Source organism: Giraffa tippelskirchi, chromosome 5 (assembly GCF_054371585.1).
Source record: "Giraffa tippelskirchi isolate mGirTip1 chromosome 5, T2T-mGirTip1v1.2.pri, whole genome shotgun sequence".
Lineage (NCBI taxonomy): Eukaryota > Metazoa > Chordata > Mammalia > Artiodactyla > Giraffidae > Giraffa > Giraffa tippelskirchi.
In genome coordinates, this window is record NC_137279.1 from 159,031,286 (window position 1) to 159,057,458 (window position 26,173).

Sequence of the window (26,173 nt, forward strand, 5' to 3'; positions counted from 1 at the left end):
TTTTTTTACCTTCTTTCTTGTATAAATGGTTCTCAGTTTTACTGAATCTGTGCTTTTTAGCATAAGCACCTTCTTGTGTTGGAAATGTAAATACATTAAATAAATAAGTAACGTTTATGGGATGATACAGTTTGAACAATTAGTAACACAACCAAAGAGTGCAAAGTCATTACAGGGTATTTTTCCTAGCATCAGTCTCTCAATGTACTACTCTGGCCTAAAAAAGGACAGTGATTTGTTGGAAATCTCAAGGTAATTATAAAGTAGACAGAAAATAAATACCATTTATTTTTCTTTCATAATAAAACACTGGGATCTCTGTGGGTTTTTTAAAAGTCTGTTATACCAAGTTCTATTTTCAGTTTCTCAAAAAATTGTAATCATTGATGTTAAGCATAGAGATAAGCATTTACTGAAACTAGCCTAAAGGTATTAGTACCTTTTAGTCAGAAATGGTGAAGGAGTAAAAAGTACTAACATTTATTGAATGCCTACTAAGTGCTCTGCTTTATGCTAGATAATTTATATCACATTTAATCCCCACAATAATCTTATGATCTTAGTGCTACTTTTATCTACATGGAATCCAAGTTTCTGAAAGAGGCAATGTATAGATAGGTGATTCTCATTCCAAAGTTCTTACTTTATATGATGAGGCCATAAAAGCTTCACGACAGTACCTGCTTAGCACATAGTAAGCACATAGAAGTCTTACTTCCTCTTAGTAAGTCATCTGGGTTATGAATAAAGATCAAATTGCTAAATGCTGAGATAACATACTACATCAAATCCTAGAGGGAATGGAGAAAGAGACAAACCCATTAAATAAAAAGTTATTTAGAATAAAGAAGAATCTTAGTTTATTGTAGGTATCATCTATAAGAATTTTATAAACTAAAAATACAAAATCAGATTGTTTTATGTAATGAATTGCCTGATGAGTTACCAACAAAAAATTCGGGAAGTATTTTTCACCCTAGGGATGAAATAAAGGACAGTAATATTATGTAATTCTTCCTTGGTCATCTTTGTCAGGGGCAGGAGATGGAACATTATCTTATCTTGTACATGAATATATATTATATAGTTTTTCCTATCTAAATTAAAATCTCATATCATATCTTATATTGGGAGGTGGTTGGTTTGAACATTAGATTTTCTTGTGTGCATTGCTAGCCTTAGGAAAAAAGCATAATTACATAATTTTCCACAGGAAAAAGAAATAATGGATTCTTGCTTTTTTTCTGCCTTTAGTTCAGTGTTTTCCAGCACCTAACATAACTTGTAAGGATTTTGGTGGCAATGAAACACATTTTACTGGAATCGAAGTTGGTTTTCTCAAGCCTATATCTTGCCGAAATGTGTAAGTATATTACTGAAGCTAAATTTTCAGCTTTACTTGCCTGAGTTAAATCTCAGCTGAGTGGAATGAAGAGTAAAGAGTTAACTTATAAGGAGAGTTCTACACTAATATAACTTTTATCTTTTTGCTTTTGTCAGAAAACCTCTATTTTAAGGATGTGTATTGTTTTAAAAATGCAGTTTACCAACCAAGTAAAGTTTAGTAGTTCACTGTATGGGATAAATGCAAAGCCTGGTGGGCTGCCGTCTATGGGGTCGCACAGAGTCGGACACTACTGAAGCAACTTAGCAGCAGCAGCAGCAGTATGGAATAAATAGAGTGGCTTCAGGCCATGTCAGTTCAGTCAGTTTATGCTACCAAATGGGTTATGAAAAAATTCTGTTTTCAAAATTTAGGGACTTTATGGAGTGCAAATAAGGGACTGCATACCTACAGTATTAAAAAGAATGCTAATTAGTAATCATTTGCATTTTGAAACTTGGATTCATTGTTTGTAATTGGTTTGGATGATGAATGATAATGTTAAACAATTCAGAAGTTAGTTTTTTTGTGTTAAGACAAATGACTTTATTTTGTTGGGGATATTCTTAGCTTAAATAACTTTTGTCTGCTGTTTATTTTTGCTGCAGTAAAGCTGACAGTTTATTCTTATATTTCTACTTTGTACTGAAAGCATGATTTAGTTTCACCCATTTTTATTAATTCCTGGCATTGTATTTTTACCTTTTACTGTATGTTGTTGCATTTTATATAATGGTACCTATTTTGCAGTTGTATAAAGACAGGCCACTGCTTGTTTCTGCAAGTTCCATTAGAATTCTTAGAAATTACTACTAGAGTCTTTTTTCTTTTCTTTTGACCCTGCTTTACAAAGTTAATGAGTAGCTTTAGATTCTATCTTGCTGTGTAATCCAATCACTTAAGCTTCTTGGGTTCTAAGATTTCTCATTAGTAAAATAATAATTGTTAAGAGGAATTATTTTCAAAGTACTTAGATATGGTTTAGTCAGTTTTTAAATTTATAGATTGATATTTCCAAATGACAAATAATTTGTTAAGTGTTGATGGTCCAAGAAAACATTTGTTAAGAACCACTCAAGTTGGACACTGCAGATTCATTTTACCTGTAATGTTCACATCACAATGATCTGCCACTTAATTTCCAAGTTAACTCTGATTTTTCTTTTAATGTCTCTGAGTAGATTAGACTGAAATGCAACTGAGCTATACTAATCATGCTCACAAGACATTCATGTCAATTGTGATAAGAAATATAATTATCAAGGAAACTAGATACTCCAAGCCTACTGGCCAACTTATTTCTCTCCTATAGTAAAGTCCAAAATTCCAAAATAGGATTTGCTTGATGAGCACTGAATCAGAACAAAAGGAGTTAGGTTGATGGATAACTTTAATGATAAATCACAAAAGTAAGATAACCTAATACATTACTTTCCTCTGTCAGAATACTCAGTATGTGCCTTTCAAACAACCACCTGCTGGTCAGCTACTGAATAAAGACTGACTGACAAATTGTTAATTCATTGAGTGTTCCCTTTTCCAGTTTACATATTTTCATTCTCCTGTTGGCATATCCTTTCATAATATTGATACTTGATTAAAACTCCATCTTAATATCGCAGATGTGGCCATTCTATAATGTATTCTTTAGCAACTGAAGTCTATTAACTATGTCTAATCAGTTACCAAGTCACACCTGTTTATACTGCCCATCTACGCTAGTTGGAGCAACCTAAATGTTGTAACAGATGCCTTTAGAATTTTAGTGGCTTAACCCAGTAAATTTTATTTCTCACTCATATCATAATCCAATCTGTGTTGGTTTGGAGATCTGCATGGGGTGGAGAAAGTGATAGTTGCTCCATGCAGACATGCAGGGGTCTTGTACCTTTCATCTTGTGACTTTACTTCCTCTAGTCCTTAGAGTCTTTTCCATTCAGCCTACAGATGGAAAGAGGAGATGGAACACCTATAGACATGTTTTATGGGCCAGACATGGCATACATGATGGCTTACATCACTTCTGTCCTCATTCCATTGGCCAGAACTAAGTGATGGCTGCATTTAACTGCAAAGTGATCTAGAATATATTAATACACAGGCATACCTCAGAGATATCATGAGTTTGGTTGCAGATCAGTGCAATAAAGCAAGTTACACGAATCTTCTGGTTTCCCTGTGTATATAAAAGTTATGCTTATACTGTGTGTAGTCTATTAAGTGTGCAATAACATTGTGTCCAAAAAACCATACCTTAATTTAAAAATAATGCTGTTGGAAAAATGGCACTGACAGACTTGCCTGGTGAAGGGCTGATACAGACCTTCAATTTGTAAAAAAAAAACTCAGTTTATCTATAAAGCGCAATAACACAAAGCACACCAAAACAAGGTATGCATGTAATTTAGCTGTATGTCTATGAGAAAAAGCAAAATGATTTGATGAACAGTTAGATAAATCTCTACTGCACCACCAGTTTTTAGATTATTCTTTAGGGTGATTTATTTATATAGATCACTGCTTTTCTAATTTAATTCCCCTTACTAGCCAAGCTTTTTGAGAGTCTTGTTTCTATAATATTTATCTTTTATGAATTTTTAGTCTAATGCAGTATGGCTTTTGGCCATACTAAAATTCGCCAGCGATCTTTGTTGCTATATCAAATGGATATTTATAGCCTGTATCTTAATCCTCCTACAGCATTTGGTATTCCTTTTTCTCAAAATACTTTCTTTCCTTGACTTACAGTATAAAACACACTTCAATTTCTTTTGATTCCTATTCTTTTCCTTCTTTCTTATACCTTGATATTCCCAAGATTATGTTCTTGGTCCTTTTCTCTTCTTCACTCATCCACCCCTTTGATTTCTCATACCATCTGTATATAAAGATCCCAAACTGAATCTATTGTCTCTTCCTTCAATCATTTCCTCCTTTGTATTAGTGAATGCAGCTGTTCTATCCATTTCCTTAAGCAGAAACTTTGGAGTCAATTCTCCAAAGAATGACTCATTCCCCACATTTAGTCTGGCTGCTTCTGCCTTCAATATTTCCCAGCTTTGTTTCCTTTTCTCTTCCACTGCTAGTAGCCAGTAGATTATCATTTGAGTTTCTACCAAGTCTCCCAGTTTATTTCTCTACTGCTATTCTGGTGATCCATTTCAGTGTAGAGGGGGCACTACTGCCCTCAGTGCAAAATCTGACATCCTGGTAATATTAGATGCATAGACAGGGTCTCTGGGCTGTTTACTGTCTCCCCCAACTCCCTGGAAATGTCTTAATTGTGAATGCAATGCAAAAAATGGGATTATAAGCAGGAGATGTGATCAGATTTGACTTTAAAATGATAATTCCAGCTACCTCTTTATTTCTTTACTCTTATTTGTAGCAACTCCTTGAAAGGATTATCTAATACTTCTTTTGTTTGGTTTTTTTCCAACTTTTTTTTTTATTGAGTTAACATTGGTTTGTAACATGTTTCATGTATACAATATAATTCAGCTTCTATATATACTACAGGCTGTTCGCCACCAAGTCTAGTTCCCATCCATCATCGTGCAGTTGATCCCCTTTACCCATTTCATCCACCTCCTACCTACCTTCACCTCTGGGGACTACCAGTATCTTCTGTTTCAGTGTGTTTGTTTTCATGTTATTTCTTTACTTATTTTTTGTATGTGCCACATATGAGCAAAATGGGCTTCCCTGATGGCTCAGCAGGTAAAGAATCCCCCTGCAGTGCAGGAGACACAGAAGACACAGGTTCAATCCCTGAGTCAGGAAGATCCCCTGAAGGAGGAAATGGCAGCCCACTCCAGTATTCTTGCCTGGAAAATCCCATGGCCAGAGGAGACTGGTGGGCTACAGTCCGTGGGGTCACAAAGAGTCGGACGTAACTGAGCATGAGCATGGACTATGTCCCATTGTCTCTGCAGGGCTCAGGCCCAGCCACGAGCGAAATCTATGATGTTTGTCTCACTGTCTCACTTCTTCACTTAACACAATGCCCTCAAGATCTGTCCATGTTGTCATAAATGGCAGGATTTTTTTTTTTAAGTGAATGAGTAGTAGTCTTGTAAATTTAGATATGTGTATATATCTTCTTTATCCATTCACTCACCAGTGGGCCTTAGGTTGTTTCCACATCTTGGCTGTTGTTAATAATGCTGCAGTGAACATTGGAATGCATATATATTTTTGAATTAGTATTTCCTTATTCTTTGGATAAATACCCAGAAGTGGAATAGCTAGATCGTATGGTAATTTTATTCTTAATTTTTTGAGCAATCTCCATACTGTTTTTCGTAGTGGCAGCTCCAAATTACATTTCCACCAACAATACATGAGTGTTCCCTTTTTCTCTACTTCCTTTCCAACGTCTCGTTTTTTCTTGTTTTTATGATAATAGCCATTCTAATGTGTGAGGTGATACCTCATTGTGGTTTTAATTTGCATCTCTCTGATGATTTGTGATATTGAACATCTTTTCAAGTGCCTATTAGCCATGTCTTAAATGGAAAACTGTTCAGATCCTATGCCCATTTTTAAATCAGGTTGTTTGTTTTGTTGTAATTGAGTTGTATGATAAGAATTGCACTGAATCTGTAGATTCTATTAGGTAATTTGTATTTTAGCAATGTTAATTTTCCAATTCATGAGCATGGGATATTTTTACATTTCTTTGTGTTTTCTTCAATTAATTTCAATAATGTCCTATAGTTTTCAGTGTACAGGTCTTTCATTTCCTTGGTTAAATTTATTCCTAGGTATTCCATTCTTTTTGTTGCAATTGTAAATGGGATTTTTTAAACTTCTTTTTCTTCTAGTTGTTAGTGTATAAAGAGCAGATTTTTGTATATTGATTTTCTACATTGCTGCTTTACTGTATTTGTTTATTATTTCTAATAATTTTTTTTGGTAGAATGTTTAGGGTTTTCTGTATATAAAATTATGTCATCCACAAACAGTGACAGTTTTACTTCTTCCTTGCCAATATGGTTGTCTTTTATTTCTTTTTCTTGCCTAATTGCTCTGGCTATGAATTCCAGTATTATGTTGAATAAGAGGGATGAGATTGGGTATCCTTGTCTTGTTCCTGATCTTAGAGGGAAAAGCTTTCAATTTGTCACTGCTGAATATAATAGCTATGGGTTTGTTATATATGGCCTTTACTATGTAGAAGTACATTCCTTCTATACTCATTTTATTGAAATTTTTTTATCATAAATGAATGTTGAATCTTGTCAGATGCCTTTTCTGCATAAATTGAGATGATCGTATGATTTTTATTCATTTTGTTAATATGGTGTATCACATTGATTGATTTGCAAATGAACCATCCTTGCATTCCTGTAATAATCCCATTTGATCATGGTATATAATCCTTGTAATGTATTGTTGTATTTGGCTTACTAATATTTTGTTGAGGATGTTTGCATCTGTGTTCATCAGAGATATTGTTTTGTAATTTTCTTCTCTTTTTATGTCCTCGTCTTGTTTTGTTATCATAACAATGTTGGTTTTCTAAAATGAGTTAGGAAGTGTACCCTCCTCTTCAGTTTTTTGGAAGAGGTTGAGAAAGATAGGTATTAAGTCTTTGAATGTTTGGTAGAGTTCACCAGTGAAACCATCCGGTCCTGGACTTTTGTTTTTGGGGAAGTTTTTGATTACCATTTTAATCTCTTAGTTGGTAATTAGGCTATTCAAATTTTCTATTTCTTATGGATTCAGTCTTGGAAAGCTGTATGATTCTAAGAATTTATCTGTTTCTTCTAAGTTGTCCAATTTATTGGCATACAGCTATTCATGCTAGCTTGCTTGCTAAGTCGCTTCAGTCGTGTCCGACTCTGTGCGACCCCATGGACGGCAGCTCACCAGGCTCTGCCGTCCCTAGGATTCTCCAGGCAAGAATACTGGAGTGGATTGCCATTTCCTTCTCCAGTGCATGAAAGGGAAAAGTGAAAGTGAAGTCGCTCAGTCGTGTCCGACTCTTAGCGACCCCATGGACTGTAGCCTACCAGGCTCCTCCATCCATGGGATTTTCCAGGCAAGAGTACTGGAGTGGGGTGCCATTGCCTTCTCTGACAGCTATTCATAGTAGTCACTTGTAAGCCTTTATATTGGGTTGACCAAAAAGTTCTTTCTGGATAAGATGACATGGAAAAACCCAAATGATCTTTTTGGCCAACCCAGTATTTCTTTGATATCCATTGTAACTTCTCTTTTATTTCTGATTTTACTTATCTGAATTCTCTCTTTTTTTAAGTGAGTCAGGCTGAAGGTTTGTCAACTTTATCCTTTCAAAGAACCAGCTTGTAGTTTCATTGATCTTTTCTATTTTCTTTTTAGTCTCTGTTTCATTTATTTCTAATTTCATTTTTATAATTTCCTTCCTTCTACTGATTTTGGGCTTCATTTTTTTTCCTTCTTTTTTCAAGTTCCTTTAAATGTATGGTTAGATTATTTGTGGTTTTTCTTGTTTCCTGAAGTAGACCTGTATTTCTATAAACCATTCTCTTAGTACCAATATTACATGTGTGTCAGAGATTTTGGTATGTTGTATTTTCATTTCTCTTCAGATATTTTTAAAATTTCCCTTTTAATTTTTTCACTGATGCAATAGTTGTTCAATAGTTTGTTGTTTAGTCTCCACATATTTATGATTTTTCCAGCTTTCTTCTTAAAATTGATTTCTAGTTTCATACCATTGGGGTCAGAAAAGATACTTGATGTAATTTCAGTCTTCTTAAATGTATTAAAGCTTGTTCTGTGCCCCAGCAGATGGTTTATCCTTGAGAACATTCTGTGTGCCCTTAAGAAATATGTTTATTCTGCAGATTTTGGATAGAATGTTCTGTATACATCTATTATTAAGTCTCTTTGGTCTAGTGTTTCATTTAAGGTTGAGTTTTCCTTGTTCTCTTTCTGTCTGTGTGATCTATCCATTTATTGTGGGTTGTTACCATCTCCTCCTCTCACTGTGATGCTGTCAGTTTCTCCCTATAAGTCACTTATACGCTTTATATATTTTGGTGCTCTGTTGTTAGGTGCATATATATTAATAAATATGTTTTCTAAATGAATTTTACCCTTTATCGTTAGTATATAATGCCCATCTTTGTCTCTTGTTAACTTTTTTGGTCTGAAGTCTGTTTTGTCTGATAGGAGTATGGTTATGCCTTCTTTCTTTTGGCGGCCATTTGCTTAGAGTATCATTTTGCAGTTTGCAGCCCTTTACTTAGAACTGAGATGAGTCTCCTAGAGTCAGCATATAGTCGAGTCTTATGTTTTAATCCATCCAGGCACTCTGTGACTTCTGCTTGGTGAATTCAACCTATTTACATTCAGAGAGAGTGTGTGTGTGTGTCTGTTTGCCATGTTGTGTGGCATGCAGGATCTTAGTTTCCCAACCCGGGATTGAACCCATGCCCTCTGCAATGGAAGAACAGTCTTAACCACTGGACCACCAGGGAAGTTCCCATTTAGTATGATTATTGATGTATAAAGACTTGGTATTGCCATTTATCTTTTGTTTTCTGGTTGTTCTGTAGTTGCATTGTTTCTTTTTCTGTATATTTCTGTGAAAGGAAATGGTAGTCTTCTATGATGTTTTTCTCAGTTTTCTCTTTTTTTTATGTTTTGTGTCTCTGCTCTAGATTTTTATTTTGTGGTTGTCATGAGGTTTGTATAAACAATCTCAAAGATAGTCCTTTTTCTGTTGGTAGTATCTTTTTTAAAATTTTTATCTATTTAATTTTGACTGTACTGGATCTTCGTTACTGCACGGGCTTTTCTCTAGTTGTGGTGAGTTGAGGCTACTCTCTAGTTGTGGTGTACGGGCTTCTCATTGCAATGGCTTCTCTTGTTATGGAGCACAGGCTCTAGAGCTGCACAGGCTTCAGTAGTTGCAACACATGAGCTCAGTATGTAGCTTCTGGACTCTAGAGCACAGTCTCAGTAGTTGTGGAGCACGGGCTTAGTTGCTCCACAGCATGTGGGATCTCCCCAGCCCAGGGATCAAACCAATGTCTCCTGCATTGGCAGGCAGATTCGTTACTACTGAGCCACCAGGAAAGTCCTGTTGGTAGTATTCTATCCCCATAGTCCTATAGAGGTTGCATCTTTTTTCCTTTTTCCCTTTTATATTTTTGTTGTCACAAATATGTCTCAGCACAGAATACTGTGAATTCATTAACAGATTGATGTAGCTATAGTTTTTTTTTCACCATTTAATCTTTGCTATAATTAAGTATTTAACAACCTGTTTTTAATGATTTGTGTTTTGTTTTAATTTGGCTGTGCCGAGTCTTCGTAGCAGCATGCGGGATCTTTGTTGCCACATACTGGATATTTAGTTGTGGCACGTGGGATCTAGTTTTCTGACCAGGGATTGAACTGGGGCCCCCTGCATTCGGAGTGCAGAGTCTTAACCACTGGACCACCAAGAAATTCCTAGCAACCTATTCTGATATATAGTTACCATTTTCTGATTCTATTTATTTATTAGCTTAAAATTTTTTGTACTTTTGCTTTTTCATTTCAAGTAGAAGAATTTTTTTTCAGCATTTCTTGTAAGGAAAGTCTAGTGATGATAAAGTCCCTCAATTTCTGTTTGTCTGGGAATGCCTTTATTTCTCCCTGTATCTGAATGAAACTTATGCTATATAGAGTATTCTTGGCGGACACCTTATCTTTCAATATTTTGAGTTTGTCATTCTACTCCCTCCTGGCCAATAGAGTTTCTCCTGAGAAATCTGCTGATCAGCTAGTGGGGGTACCTTAGTAGGTTGCTGTCTTTTTTCCCCCGGCTGCCTTTAAAGTTGTTTCTTTGTCGTTTACTTTTGACAGTTTTAATGTGTCTTGGGGAAGGTCGTTTTAGGTGTTTATTTGCTACGTGGGCTTGTATATCTAGCTCCTTTCCCAGATTTGAGACATTCTCAGCTACTACTTAGAAGGGGGCGACAGAAGATGAGATGGTTAGATGGCATCACCAACTCGATGGACATGAGTTTGAGCAAGCTCTGGGAGTTGGTGATGGACAGGGAAGCCTGGCGTGCTGCAGTCCATGGGATCACAGAGTCAGACATGACTGAGTGACTGAATTGAACTGAACAGCTATTACTTCCTTGAATACGCTCTCTGTTTCCTTCTCCTTCTCTTTTCCTTCTGGTATACCCGTTGTCCTCATGTTGCCTTTCTAATGGAGTTGGATAGTTCTTGTAGTTTCTTCATTAAAAAAAAAAAAAGACTTAGTTCTTGCTCCTCTTTCACTTGAATCATTTCTCAGTTTCTGTCTTTAAGCTCACTAATTCTCTCTTCCATATGGTCTACTCTATTTCCAGTGTTTTTTAACGCCATTCTTCATATCATTTATTGAGTTCTTCAGCTTTATAACTTCTGTTTGGTTCTTTTTTAAGAGTTTCAGTCCCTTGGATAAAATATTCCTTCTTTTCATTAATGTTTTTCCTTAGTTCGTTGAACTGCTCTTCTGTTTTCTTGTAGTGTGTTGAGTTTCTTCCTGATGGCTATTTTGAAATCTCTGAGACCACAGTCTTCTGTGATTTTAAGTTTGGTTTCTGGAGAATTGTCATTTTCTTTTTCTGATGCTGTGCTACTGTGGCTTTTCATGGTGCTTGATGAGTTGTTCTTTTGCTGGCATGCTTGAGGTAGTGAATACCTTTCTCATTTAGGTAAAGCTTTATTTACTTTGATTCTAACAGTTCAACAGGTTGGTAATTAGAGTACTTTCTTTTGTTTTTCAGTAGATGGCACTGCAGCACAATTTAGAGCTTGGTTTCTCTTACCTGAGCTGCCTCTGGCTCTATTTAATTGGCACTTTCTACCCTCTATCACCTCTGCTAGAGGTGTCACCAGTGCCCTCGTCATCTCTGCTTCTTTCCTATGGGTTACTGGTGCCTTGATGCTGCGAGAGTTGCTGTCGTTGCTGGCATCACCACCAGGGACACCAGGATGGCAGGTCTCTCTGCCACAAGTGGGGTTGCAGGGATTGTGGACCTTGCTGTAGCGGCGAGGGAAGGGGAGAGCCAGGTTGTGGGTGCTATAGGATGGGACAGAGTCACAGGCACTACTATGGCCCTTCCAGTCTTGCTTAACCCTGCTCTGTTCTATATTTTGCCCTCATTGTTGCCAGAATTGCTCTTGGTGAGGTCGCTAATACTCTCCTCTTGGTTAAATTTAGTGGTAAATTCTCAGGCATCCTTATATCATCCATCAGTCACATTTGGCACAGTTGATCACTCTGTTCTTCTTAATACACTGACTTCACTTGACTTCCAAGATACCACACTTTTTTTTTTTTTTTACTTTTTTATTTTGGAGTAAAGCCGATTAACAATGTGATAATTTCAGGTGGACAGCAAAGGGATTAAGCCATACGTATACATGTATCCATTCTCCTCTAAACTCCCCTCCCATCCAGGCTGCCACATAACACTGAGAAGAGTTCCCTATGCTATACAGTAGATCCATGTTGACACCACACTCTTTTGGTTTTACTTCTTCCTCACTGTTACTCGTTTCTGGTTTCGTCTCTTCTTGATCTGGGAAGGTTTGTTGTACATGATTGTGACTATAGCTTGCAAATACTCCCCTGCAGTCTATCTTCAGCATAGCAACTAGAGTGACTATTTTTACACCATACCTCTGCTTAGCTCTGCAGTGGCTTCATATATCTCTCAGAGTAAAAGATGGTGTTTTTATAGCACTTAACAGTGGTATTCAAGGCCCTGCATGATCTGCCTTCTTTGCCCTGTTCTCTCTCTGACCTTGTCTCCTTCTGTTCTTTCCCTCTCCTACTCCATTCTTCCTACACTTGCTTCCTTAATAGACCTTGAACATGCCGGGTAGGCTGCCTTTGCAACAGCAGTTTCTTTTGTCTGGGACGCTGTTCCATCAGAGGCATGGCATGGCAAATCTCTTACCTCCCTTAGGTCTTTGCTGAAATACCACCTTCTCAACGAAGCTTACTCTTGTCACTCCACTTAAATGGCCCTTATCCGTATCCCTGGCATTCTGAATTCCCTATACACCCCAATCGACTTTTTTTTTCATAGCATTTATGACTGTCTTTTTTTTTTTTTTTAATATTTATTTATTTGGCCACACCAGGTCTTAGTTGTGTCACGTGGGGTCTTCAATCTTCATGTCTGCATACAGGATATTTTAGTTGCAGCACGTGGGATCTAATTCCCTGATCAGGGCTCGAACCTGGGCCCCCTGCATTATGAGCACAGTCTTAGCCACTGAACCACCAGGGAAGTCCTTCTTTATGACTTTCTAACACACAGTTTCTTTTTAAAATATGTTTAGGTTTATGGGCTTCCCTTATAGCTTAGTTGGTAAGAAATCCACCTGCAATGCGGGAGACCCCAGTTCAATATCTGGGTCGGGAAGATCCCCTGGAGAAGGGATTGGCTACCCACCCCAGTATTCTTGGGCTTCCCTTGTGGCTCAGCTGGTTAAGAATCTGCCTGCAATGCGGGAGACCTGGGATCAATCCCTGGGTTGGGAAGATTCCCTGGAGAAGGGAAAGGCTAACCACTCCACTATTCTAGTCTGGAGAATTCCATGGACTGTATAGTCCATGGGGTCGCAAAGAGTCAGACACAACTGAGCGACTTTCACTTAGGTTTATTACTTGCTGCCACTAGATTGTAAGCTCTTTAAAGGCAGGAATTTTTGTCTCTTCTGCTCATTAACATATCCCAGTAGCCTGAAATAGTCCCTGGCACTCAGTAGCCACCCAAAAAGCATTAATTGAATGGATTAATGAACTGATTAACAAACAGTAATAATTAACATTATTTTCTAAAATGTTTACATGTTGGAAATATATGAATGTGACATTCAGGTTCTGATTCTGTGCAGGAATGGCTATTCATACAAGGTGGCGGTTGCACTGTCTCTTTTCCTTGGATGGTTGGGAGCAGATCGATTTTACCTTGGATACCCTGCCTTGGGTAAGTGTATTTTGTTTAAAAAAAAAAAAAATTCTTGTGAAACTTATAGGTAAATGTACCTATTCTTATAGATTAAATCTCTGCATACTATTAATAGTTACAGATTCCATGTAGCTGGAGTTGAATAGTCAATGTTTTTCTCTGATTACAGAGCTAGCAATTAGCTCTGTAGTGAACTTGGGTAAAAGATACTGACTTCACTTTTTTTTTTTCATCTTTATGAAAGCACACACTCAAGACAGTGTAGTCATTAGGATAGTAGATTGGAGTTGTCACTGCTAGTGCTCTGTACACATTGGGTATTCAATAAATGTTTTAGGAATAAATGCATATCTTTTCCTATCCCTCCGAAAATATTTGCCTTCTACTTGGATCTCTATCAGTATTACTTTGGGAATAGAAACTACTTCTTTCAGGAGAAGTTGGGGTTGAAACTGCAGCAACCAGTATGAGCTGGTGTGGAGCCTGATTATTACCCCTAGCATCCCTCCCCACACCTTCCTCCTGGTTGTAATCTTTACATTTAACATAGTTACTAATGTTTCTGAAAGCTAGTCACATTTGATGATAGCTTTTGTTTAAATAATACTTTCACATGCCTCCCCTTATTTGAGCCTTAAAACTCTGAGTTTATCATCCTGTTTAAATCTGCTTTAACAGGTAAGGAAATTGTCACCAGAGAGGTTAAAGGATTTGCTACCTCTGGAGCCCTTGCTTTATACTCTGATATATTTGTTACCATCATTGTTTTATGGATAGGGAACTTGTCTGAGATTAAGAGATTTACCCAAGGACACTCAGCTAGTGACCTGAATTTGAACCCAAATACTCTGGCTCAAGAGATCATGCTTTATTTACTGTGTAGTACGTTGCTTCTATATTAGCCCTTCAGTGAGCAGTTTTAAAGTTTCTGAGTGCTCTACTTTCTAGCTACCAAAGCTAATCTTATTCTTTCCATATTGCTACCCACCAGAGATCAAAGAGGGATCTTCACTGTGAGGTTCAGTTCAGTTCATTCTCTCCGTCGTGTTCGACGCTTTGCCACTTCATGGACTGCAGCACACCAGGCTTCCCTGTCCATCACCAACTGCCAGAGCTGTCTCAAACTCATGTCCATCGAGTCACTGATGCCATCCAACCATTTCATCCTCTGTTGTCCCCTTCTCCTCCTGCCGTCAATCTTTCCCAGCGTCAGGGTCTTTTCTAATGAGTCAGTTCTTTGCATTAGGTGGCCAAACTATTAGAGCTTCAGCTTCAACATCAGTCCTTCCAATGAATATTTAGGACTGATTTCCTTTAGGATTGACTGGTTTGATCTCCTTGCAGTCTAAGGGACTCTCAAGAGTCTTATCCAATACCACAGTTCAAAAACATCAATTTTTTGGTGCTCAGCTTTCTTTAGGTCCAACTCTCACATCCATACATGACTACTGGAAAAAACATAGCTTTGACTAGATGGACCTTTGTTGGCAAAGTAATGTCTCTGCTTTTTAATATGCTGTCTAGGTTGGTCGTAACTTTTCTTCCAAGGAGCAAGCGTCTTTTAATTTCATGGCTGCAGTCACCATCTACAGTTATTTTGGAGCCCGAGAAAATAAAGTCTCTCACTCTTTCCATCGTTTCGCCATCTATTTGCTATGAAGTGATGGGACCAGATGCCATGATCTTAGTTTTTTGAATGTTGAGTTTTAAGCCAACATTTTCACTCTCCTCTTGCACTTTCATCAGGAGGCTCTTTAGTTCTTCGCTTTCTGTCATAAGGGTGGTGTCATCTGCATATCTGAGGTTATTGATATTTCTCCCAGCAATATTGATTCCAACTTGTGCTTCATCCAGCCTGGCATTTCTCATGATGTACTCTGCATATAAGTTAAATAAGCAGGGTGACAATATACAGCCTTCACCTACTGCTTTCCCAATTTGGAACTAGTCTGTTGTTCCATTTCCAGTTCTAACTGTTGCTTCCTGACCTGTATACAGATTTCTCAAGAGGCAGGTCAGGTGGTCTGGTATTTCCATCTTTTTAAGAATCTTCCAGAGTTTGTTGTGATCCACACAGTCAAAGGCTTTGGCATAGTCAATAAAGCAGAAGTAGATGTTTTTCTGAAACCCTCTCTCTTTTCTTCATTATATAAATTTTATGTTAGAATTAAATAAGGGAAATGTGTTGAGGGTGAGATAAAATTAAATTTGATAAGATCCAAACATTCCTTTAAGAAAAATTTTCTTGATAGATACTTTATGTATATAGCATTATTTCCTCTAATTGATTTATTCCCATACTTGTGCTGCTTTAGCTGAACCCTTTTTTCACCATGAAGCCTTATTTTCCTAATAGTCTGTCTTTGTGTTTTTAACTGTGTTAACATCTGTGATTTTTCTTTACAAGAGAATAATTGGTATATTTTGTTTTGGCCATCTGTAGCATTAGAAGATTATGGATTCTCAAAGATAATAGCTCTTTTGGAGCAGTTAACGGGGGAGAGATACTCCTTTCATGGTGATATTACTTTTAAGTGTAAATATTTTCTTATGAGAATAACAAAGTGTTGTGTGTTTTTAAGCCCCAAACTTCAAAATCTTTGGTTATTTTATTCCTTTTTTCTTTTTAAGTTTGGAGTTACCAGTTTGGACTGGCGAATTATATCCACAGATCATGGGACAAATAAAGGCACAGGGATTTGTAGGTTAAACTCTTCTAAGATTTGAAAGCTCTCCTTTATTGGTATAGGCACAAAAAGAATAGATACCTAATTACCAAATCATTACAGAATGCTTGTGCTTTGGCAAACAGCAGCTTCAGTATGAAATAATCTACATTCTCTAAAATGGTTACACAGAAGAGTATTTGCAAGACTCAACCTGTAATAAAGCAAAAAATAACCCCCATTTTTTTTTTAAATACCAAAAAATAATCTCTGTGCTTTTTATTTTATACCCAAATAAATCCTTTTCTTGAATTTGTGTACTTTAAATGTAAAATTTAAGTCACTAAAGTATAAATAAAGTACACTGAAAACATGAGCTTTTTGAATATCATCTGGCAGCATAATCTTTTTGGAAGAATATATCTACAACAGTAATGACTCAGGATAAAAATGGATCCTTCTTGATTAGAAACACTTTTATTTGGAATTTCAAAACTTTAAAATCTAAATACATCATTTCTTTCCATGATAAGATAAGTAAATAGGATCTGTACAAAGAGACCTAACAACTTTTTTACTTGGATAAAAAAGTTGATCTGCTTTTGGTTGTTCACAAATCCATCTTTTAAAAAATTAGTATTGGTGCTCAAAATAATGAAATACATACAAGTAATGGTTTGCATTGGTTTTGATATCAAAAAGATTGGCCTCTGTATACCGGTGCTGAATTGAATCTTGCAGACAGAGTTTTGGATGAAGTAGAAAAGAATAGCTTTACTGCTTTGCCAGGCAAGGAGGGACATGACAGACTCCTGCCCTCAAGAACTATGTGTCCCAACACAGGAGGATTTGATGATGAGTTTTATAGCACTAGTTTCAAGGGTGGGGTTGCTGACAAGTTAGCATGTGTGCAGGGCCTGCACTCCTCTAATCTGGTCTCAGTTAATCTTGATGAAAAGTGAAAAAAGTGAAAGTCACTCAGTCATGTAGACTCTTTGCGACCCCATGGACTATACAGTCCATGGAATTCTGGCCAGAATACTGGAGTGGGTACCCTTTCCTTTCTCCAGTTGATCTTCCCAACCCAGGTCTCCCACATTGCAGACAGATTCTTTACACCAGCTGAGCCACAAGGGAAGCCCAGGAATACTGGAGTGGGTAGCCTATCCTCTCTCCAGGGGATCTTCCTGACCTAGGAATCAACCCGGGGTCTCCTGCATTGCAGGCAAATTCTTTATCAACTGAACTATCAGGGAAGCCCTAATCTTGATGAGCCTCTCTGATTCCTGGCCTCTGGTGGCTTGTTAGCCGCTTCTCCCCTGATTAGAAACTGTTTACATCTGCTCTTTGGGACTCAGGAAGGGTCATGGAGGCTGGATTCTCTTCCCTCCAAAAAAGAAAACTGGGGACAGAAAGGCTTCCATGCTCGGGAGCCCCACAGGGTCCTGGGCATTTTCAGTTTTAATAAATGCTTTTTAAAGTGTATGCTACTTTGTGTTGTTCAAGTTGATCATAGATTGTTTCTAGTTTTTTGATAGTCATACAACAAATATTCATCAAACTCTGCCATACTGTTCAAGGAATTGACTTGAATGAGACAGATGAGAACCCTGTCTTCAGGAGTTTACATGGCATAGGAAGACAGAGAATTAATGAACAAACCAAGAAATAATTTCTGATCAACACCGTGATGGGAATAAATAGGAGACGTGTGATAGAGTGCTGGGGCTGTTGGGAACGTCATGCTCGAAGAATTCTCTGAAGAAGTACCCTGAGATGAGAAGAGCTGCAGGAAGAACACCATTGGAAGAGGGCATCATGAGGGCAAAGGCGCTGGCACAGTTCCCTTTTCTGCATAGAGTAGCAGTTCACTGAAGACAAACGTTTTTCAAACCATTCTTTTTTTTGGCTGCGCTGGGTCTTTGTTGCTGCATGCGGGCTTTCTCTAGGTGTAGTGAATGGGGGCTGATTTCTAGTTGTGGCTTGTGGGCTTAGTAGTTGTAGTGCAAGGGCTTAGTTGCCCAATGGCCTGTGGAATATTCCTGGACCAGGGATCAAACACATATCCCCTACGTTGGCAGGCAAATTCTTAAGCACTGGACCACAAGAATGTGAAGTCGTGTGGGCCTTAGGAAGCAAAATGGTTGTCTGAGGAAGAACAAAAGGCAAAGGCAAGAAGGAAAGATATATCCATCTAAATTCAGAGTTCCAAAGATTAGCAAGGAGAGATAAGAAAGTCTCCCTAAGTGATCAATGCAAAGAAATATAGAAAAACCATAGAATGGGAAAGACTAGAGATCTCTTCAAGAAAATTATAGATACCAAGGGAACATTTCATGTAAAAATGGGTGCAATAAACGACAGAAACGATATGGACCTAAGAGAAGCAGAAGATATTAAGAAGATGTGGCAAGAATACACAGAAGAACTATACAAAAAAGATCTTAATGACCCAGATAGCCACAATGTTGTGATCACTCACCTAGAGCCAGACATCCTGGAGTGCGAAGTCAAGTGGGCCTTAGGAAGCATCACTATGAACAAAGCTAATGGATGTGATGGAATCCCTGCTGAGCTATTTCACATCGTAAAAGATGATGCTGTTAAAGTGCTGCACTCAATTTGCCAGCAAATTCGGAAAACTCAGCAGAGGCCACAGGACTGGAAAAGGTTAGTTTTCATTCCAATCTCAAAGAAAAGGAATGCCAGAGAATGTTGAAACTACTGCACAGTTGCACTCATCCCACACACTAGCAAAGTAATGCTCAAAATTCTCCAATCCAGGCTTCAAGAGTATGTGAACCATGAACTTCCAGATGTTCAAGCTGGATTTAGAAAACGCAGAGGAACCAGAGATCAAATTGCCATTTGTTGGATCATAGAAAAAGCAAGAGAGTTCCAGAAAAACATCTACCTCTGCTTTATTGACTATGCCAAAGTCTTTGACTGTGTGGATCACAACAAACTGAAAAATTCTTCAAGAGATGGGAATACCAGACCACCTGACCTGCCTCTTGAGAAATCTGTATGCAGGTCAGGAAGCAACAGTTAGAACTGGACATGGAACAACAGGCTGGTTCCAAATAGGAAAAGGAGTAGGTGAAGGCTGTATATTGTCACCCTGCTTATTTAACTTATATGCAAAGTACATCATGAGAAATGCTGGACTGGATGAAGCACAAGCTCGAATCAATATTGCTGGGAGAAATATCAATAACCTCAGATATGCAGATGACACCACCCTTATGGCCAAAAGCAAAGAAGTACTAAAGAGCCTCTTGATGAAAGTGAAAGAGGAGAGTGAAAAAGTTGGCTTCAAACTCAACATTCAGAAAACAAATATGACATCTGGTCCCATCACTTCATGGCAAATAGATGGGGAAACAATGGAAACAGTGAGAGACTTTATTTCCTTGGGCTCCAGATTCACTGCAGATGGTGACTGCAGCCATGAAATTAAAAGATGCTTACTCCTTGGAATAAAAGCTATGACCAACCTAGACAGCATATTAAAAAGCAGAGACATCACTTTGCCAAAAAAGGTCCGTCTAGTCAAAGCTATTGTTTTTCCAGTAGTCATGTGTGGATGTGAGAGTGGGACGATAAAGAAAGCTGAGCGCCAAAGAATTGATGTTTTTGAATTGTGGTATTGGATAAGACTCTTGAGAGTCCCTTAGACTGCAAGGAGATCCAACCAGTCTATCCTAAAGGAAATCAGTCCTGAATATTCATTGGGAGGACTGATGCTGAAGCTGAAACTCCAGTACTTTGGCCACCTGATGGGAAGAACTGACTCATTGGAAAGGACCCTGATGCTGGGAAAGATTGAAAGCAGGAGGAGAGCAAGACGACAGAGGATGAGATGGTATGATGGCATCACTGACTCGATGGCCATGAGTTTGAGTAGACTCTGGGAGTTGGTGATGGATAGGGAATCCTGGCATGCTGCAGTCCATGGCGTTGCAAAGATTTGGACACAACTGAGTGACCAAGCTGAACTGGACCACCAGAGAAGTCCATGAATCATTCTTAATATTCTTTTTATAAACAAATTGAAGGAAGGGAAACTGTGATACTTCCAAAATACTCTGTGAAGAGGAATGCAATTCAGAAATAAAATAAATGAGTGAATGGATATAATACATATACTGAATGAATGGATAAATTTCCTTGGCCAACTATAGTAAAGTGCAATTAATGGAAAAAATAATTAAAGGAGTTGTTATATAAGATGGTGAATAAAAAGTTCAGGGTCTTTAGGAAACAGAAAGGGTGAGAGAATTTATTCATTTCAACAAATATTGAGCATCTCCCATGTGCTAGGCAATGTTGTGGGTACTAAGGACACAGAAGTAAACAAGACAAATAAAAGACCCGTCTCTAAGGGGACTTCCATGAGACAGATGGTAAACAAATGAAAAATATGAGGTAGGTGATAAGTGTTTTGAAGAGAACCAAAAGCATTATTTTATGTAGTGTGTATATTTTAATATTTTAGAAATTATTTCCAGCATGTGTTAGCCCAGTACTTAGAACATTGTTCTACTGTAAATGGGGAGTGGGGAATCATCTAATTTACCTACGTATTTCAGTCTTATTTGTATATTTCCAAATGTGTGCCAGAGGTGACCTCATCCATTCTTACAATTTTAGCTGGCATCTATTTGTAGTTGATGCTTAGAACTACCCTTTCACGAAGAGTCTTGCTTCATATCATCTTTATATCTCAAATGGGATGTCTGGAGAGCAGCTCAGGTTTAAATATAGAAGAAAGATTACTCATCCCACCCTCCACCCTCAATCTGCCTCTTCTGATTTCATCATTACGTTTTTATGTTGTATTATTATATGTCCTAGATTCTATGCTCTGTTATCATCTGTTTTAGTACTGTATCTCTAAGGTTGGAGCCAAGGACAGAGGTGTACACAGAATTGGTGATTTTGACAATAGAGCTAATAAGAAGTATAAGATGCTTAGGAAAAAGGTATAGGATAAATTGAAGATAATTGGGTTACTAATAGCATTTTGCTACTTAATTACAAGATCAGTGTATTTTTTCCAGATTACTTTTTTATGCTTTGACAGTATTTAACCTTCAACTATAAATATATATTAAAATTTGTATCTACAGTGTATTAAATGTACATAAATAAGGGTTTAGGACTAAAAGATGTTCTATAACTCTGTGTTCAGTTCAGTTCAGTTCAGTTCAGTCGCTCAGTCATGTCCGACTCTTTGCGACCCCATGAATTGCAGCACGCCAGGCCTCTCTGTCCATCACCAACTCCCGGAGTCTACCCAAACCCATGTCCATCCAGTCGGTGATGCCATCCAACCATCTCATCCTCTGTCGTCCCCTTCTCCTCCCGCCCCTAATCCTACCCAGCATCAGGGTCTTTTCCAATGAGTCAACCCTTCGCATGAGGTGGCCAAAGTATTGGAGTTTCAGCTTCAACATCAGTCCTTCCAATGAACACCCAGGATTGATCTCTTTTAGGATGGATTGATTGGATCTCCTTGCAGTCCAAGGGACTCTCAAGAGTCTTCTCCAACACCACAGTTCAAAACCATCAATTCTTCAGCACTCAGCTTTCTTCACCGTCCAACTCTCACATCCATACATGACCACTGGAAAAACCATAGCCTTGACTAGACTGACTTTTGTTGGCAAAGTAATGTCTCTGCTTTTAAATATGCTATCTAGGTTGGCCATAACCTTCCTGCCAAGGAGTAAGTGTCTTTTAATTTCATGGCTGCAGTCACTATCAGCAGTGATTCTGGAGCCCAAAAAAATAAAGTCTGACACTGTTTCCACTGTTTCCCCATCTATTTCCCATGAAGTGATGGGACCAGATGCCATGATCTTAGTTTTCTGAACGTTGAGCTTTAAGCCAACTTTTTCACTCTCCTCTTTCACCTTCATCAAGAGGCTCTTTAGTTCTTCTTCACTTTCTGCCATAAGGGTGGTGTCATCCGCATATCTGAGGTTATTGATATTTCTCCTGGCAATCTTGATTCCAGCTTGTGTTTCTTCCAGCCCAGCGTTTCTCATGATGTACTCTGTGTACTGAGATTTAAAGATTTATTTTCTTAGGCCGTTTTTCTTAAGAAGTTTTGTAAGATTACATTAAGTTTTTACTTCAGATCGTATTGTTTAAGTGAATGAATCATTTTTTGTAGTTTTTCTGTGTAGAGAATCTTTTAAACTTTTCTCATATTTCAGGTGAAGATTTGATTTTTTTAAAAGTGTTAATTTTATACTCTTGATATAAAGCATTTGTGGTATATGTCATGATTTATTGGGAAATGGAAAAGTTTATTAATATTTATAAGGCTTTCCAGGTTGTAAATGACTTTACCTTCTTTTCTAGGTTTGTTAAAGTTTTGCACTGTGGGGTTTTGTGGAATTGGGAGCCTAATTGATTTCATTCTTATTTCAATGCAGGTGAGTTAGTTTCAATTTAGAAGATAAACTACTTTTACATTCAAATTTGAGTTCTGAGGTACATTTTAAGTATGTTAGAAAGCAGGTAGGAATGCTTTTTCATTTTTCTTCAAATGCTAGATCTAAAGGATCCATGGCCATGTTTTCAAGTAGCATTTTCCAACCTGTGCTTAATTAGTAGTTCTAAAAGACATAAGAACTTCTTTAAAAAGGATCTGTGCTCAAATATGATTTGAAAATGTGAGTGCAACTGAGATGTAGAGATTTCTTTACTGGAGAACTTCTCAGAAGCTTAAAAATTTGTTTTATGAACCTCTAAGAGGGTTTAAGGTTATAAATATTTCCATCTTACTATCTCTTTTCCTGTTACAGCTGCATTGTCACTCAGTATAAGAGGATACTGGTGGGAGTCTTGTATTTATATATGAATATGTAGAGGCAGAAACAAAATTTTTTTGCGCTGGACAGGTTCTGTATACTAGTATTCTGTTGGTTGCAAATTGTAGAAACTGAAATTCAGCTAGCTGCAGCCAAAAAAGAAAACAGGAATGTCTGGGCGCGCTCTGGAAAATCCAGGAGTGGGGCTGGTCTTGGACAAGACCAGATCCATACAGTCAAATGATGTGCTCACCACTCTCCTGCTCTTCATCTCTGCTTCTCTGTGTTAGCCTCATTTTCTGCTGCTGCAGAGGTTTGTGAAATGCTAACCTTAAGCATTCAAAAGTCCACCAGATATTTCCTATTAAATTATACTGAACTGGTTGTGGTTAACTCAGGAGGATTCTTAAATTAGAGAAGAGATGAATTTATCACAACTAATGTCACAAAACAGCATTTCAGTAAGCATTTATGGAGCACCTAATGTCTTCAGCAAGTGTGTCATTGTGTATTTAGATTATCATCAGTTTTGCTCTTCTTTTTTTTTTTTTTTTTTTTCTTCTTCTTTTTTTTTTTTTTTTTTTTTCTTCTTTTTCATAAAGTATTTCCATTCCTTAATTCTGTCTGCTTGATGTTATCCTTATGCTCTAAAAGAAAGTCAAAATCGAGGAGATTTTTGGTAACATACTGTGAGGAGGGGACCATACTGTGAGGAGGAGGCAACATATGGACCAATAAGATACCAGAATTAAACAAGGAAAATATTTGGTTTTAAAGTTGGAATTTTCCTGTCTTTATTCATAAACATATGCCTAACCAAATATCCTGCCTTCTCTGACTGTGGGACAGGCAAGCAGGCATGAAGAGGCTAAGGTTCTTCTGCACATATGCTTGGAAATGGGTTTCTCACTTAAATGAGGATCCAAGGAATTTAATGTACTATTGGGATTCTTTAAGGTATACAGAATTCAGTGTCTTTAAAACTCAACCATTTAGTTAATATTTCACACTAGGTTCTTTCTTTGGTGATGTCAGTGCTTTGTAGCTTTATTTATGTCAAATTATAGAGCTTATTTGTTGATTCAGCCACTATTTTCTGGTACATGTATACATGAACTTTTCAGATCTAATAGTTCTTTTCTTAAATATCTAGAATTGAGACTATCACATCAACAAATTATTGAGGTAGATTTGGAATGTTTGAATTTCTACACTAGGTTTCCTTAAATAAGACATTTTAATAGGGATGACCACTGTAGACTGCTTTCAGACCAGGGGAAAAATTAGTCATTTTTCAAAAGTAGCCAAGTAAGATATATAGCCTTATTCTGCCTGTTGTTTAATATATTTGACATGTGATGTTGACTGTATTAGTTTTAGTCATTATTATTTAGACTGTAGTATTTTTTCAGTCAGTCAAATAAGTTTTTACTGTAAATATCATAAATTATGTTAATATTTTTGTCTTGGATATGCTTTTTCAATTTCTCATAAGCCTTTTACATTCTATCATCTTTGTTTATTCTTCTTTTCTTCTTTATTTTCTCCCTCCCTAATTTCTTTTCTTTTTACCATTAAATATTATTCCCCAGTGAATTACAGTGTTTTTTTCTTTTGGGCTGTGATCCCAGAACTATATTGTGCATGAACTCAAGATCTATAAAAACATACTTTACTTCACAGTGTTTATAAGAAAAATCCAAGAAAATCCTCCTTAAAAAAATAGGTCTGGTTATTTCATCTTTGAACTGAAACAATATAAAGTATAATGTATATATTACTAAGGTAAGTAAGCTTTAAATATATCTATACTTACTAAAAATGCTTTCATGAGTTTATCTGTTAGTAAACTTTTGAAGTTTTTTCTTTTTTTTTTTGTTCTTAAAAAATATGCAAATGGCACCGTGTGAATGAATGGTATAAAACAATACATAGAATTAATTCATTTGTTTTGTACATTCAACAGTCTAAATCAGTGGTACATGTATAGCATACAGTTTTTCAATTATCGGCAACTTTGTGTATAACTGCTGTGTATATAGTTATTCATAAGGCAGGTCTGAAAATTTTTAAACACTCATTTTATGTTCATATATACTCATACATATTGTGAAGGATAAATTAGGTAATTTGATTTTTTTATCAAAAAATATGAGAATATTTGATTTTATTTAAACCTCTTTTCTCACTCACACAATGAACATTTTTAATTATATCAAAACCACTGTTGTGTACTTCACCAACAGAAAGAAAATTTATTCTGTTAAGTAGAGACAAGACAGCCACAAATCAGAAAGATGAAGATGGGTAGAGGGAAAATGGAAATATGTGTTGGAATGTAGAAAGCCGTTAAAATGAAGTATGTCAAGATTCTTTGTGATAATTTTAAAAAATTCATTTTCATTCCTATCAACATTGCAGAGTAGATTTCCTTAAAAGACTATCAACTATATAAGTAGCAAAATATACAAAGCAATATAATCTCCAAGACAGTTTTAATTTTATAAATAAGTGTATTAAATATCTCATTAGTTTGGCATTTAATATATGTAAGTTGGGGAGCTTCCCAGGTGGTGCAGTGGTAAAGAATTCACCTGCCAGTGCAGAAGACACAAGAGACATGAGTTTGATCCCTGGGTCAGGAAGTTCCCTGGGAGTAGGAGATGGTAGCCCCCTCCAGTGTTCTTGCCTGGAAAATTCCATGGACAGAGGAGTCTGATAGGCTACAGTCCATGGGGTTGCAAAGAGTCAGACACGACTGAGCCACTGAGTACACACACATATGTAACTCATTTTAGCCCTGGGTTATATATTGTTTTTGTATTTTTTTTTTTAGCTTTTACACACCAGGTTTGATTTTTCACACTAAATTCCTTGAGAAAAAAGATTTTTATTAATCTCCTATAGTACTAATAGTATGCTCAACATATTCTCTCAAAATTTTTGCTGATTTGAGCTTAATGCAGTGTAACTTGTGAAAAGTATGTCTTTGTGCCAATTATAGGGAAGATAGGCTAAAAATGGTAGTTTTTAAAAAGTGAGTGCTTTTCTTTAGGGCTTTAAAGTTCTAAATTTCATAGGGCACTTGAGCTAATGAACAAAAATAAAAGTAGGTATGATAAACTATAAATAATAGGTTTTATACCATAAGTGAAAATGACTTAGCACCATTTAGGTATAAGTTAGGGTCCTTGCCCGAAAGAAATTTAGAATCTTACTCTCTCAAAAGTGGTGTGAGAATAACATCCCACTTATTATCAGAAGTATCTCATTGGGGAAATTCTCTGGCAGTCCTGTGGTTAGGACTCCATCCTCTCTCACTGCCAAGGACCTGTTTCA

At 37.0% G+C, this 26,173-nt stretch overlaps 1 protein-coding gene across 2 annotated transcripts in view; it reads left to right on the forward strand.

Annotated features, from left to right (window-relative positions):
• Positions 1-26,173, forward strand: part of TM2D1 (TM2 domain containing 1) — a 46,427-nt gene that overhangs the window by 11,507 nt on the left and 8,747 nt on the right. The window contains exons 3-5 of one of the 2 annotated variants that reach the window (XR_014052706.1): positions 1,255-1,363; positions 13,271-13,362; positions 22,383-25,513. Coding sequence is in view for 1 of the 2 variants with exons in the window: in XM_081486638.1 (XP_081342764.1) it covers positions 1,255-1,363; positions 13,271-13,362; positions 22,383-22,456 (275 nt within the window). In the remaining variant the exon portion in view is untranslated. The remainder of the gene's footprint in view (positions 1-1,254; positions 1,364-13,270; positions 13,363-22,382; positions 25,514-26,173) is intronic. The other variant, XM_081486638.1, reaches the window with a different exon arrangement.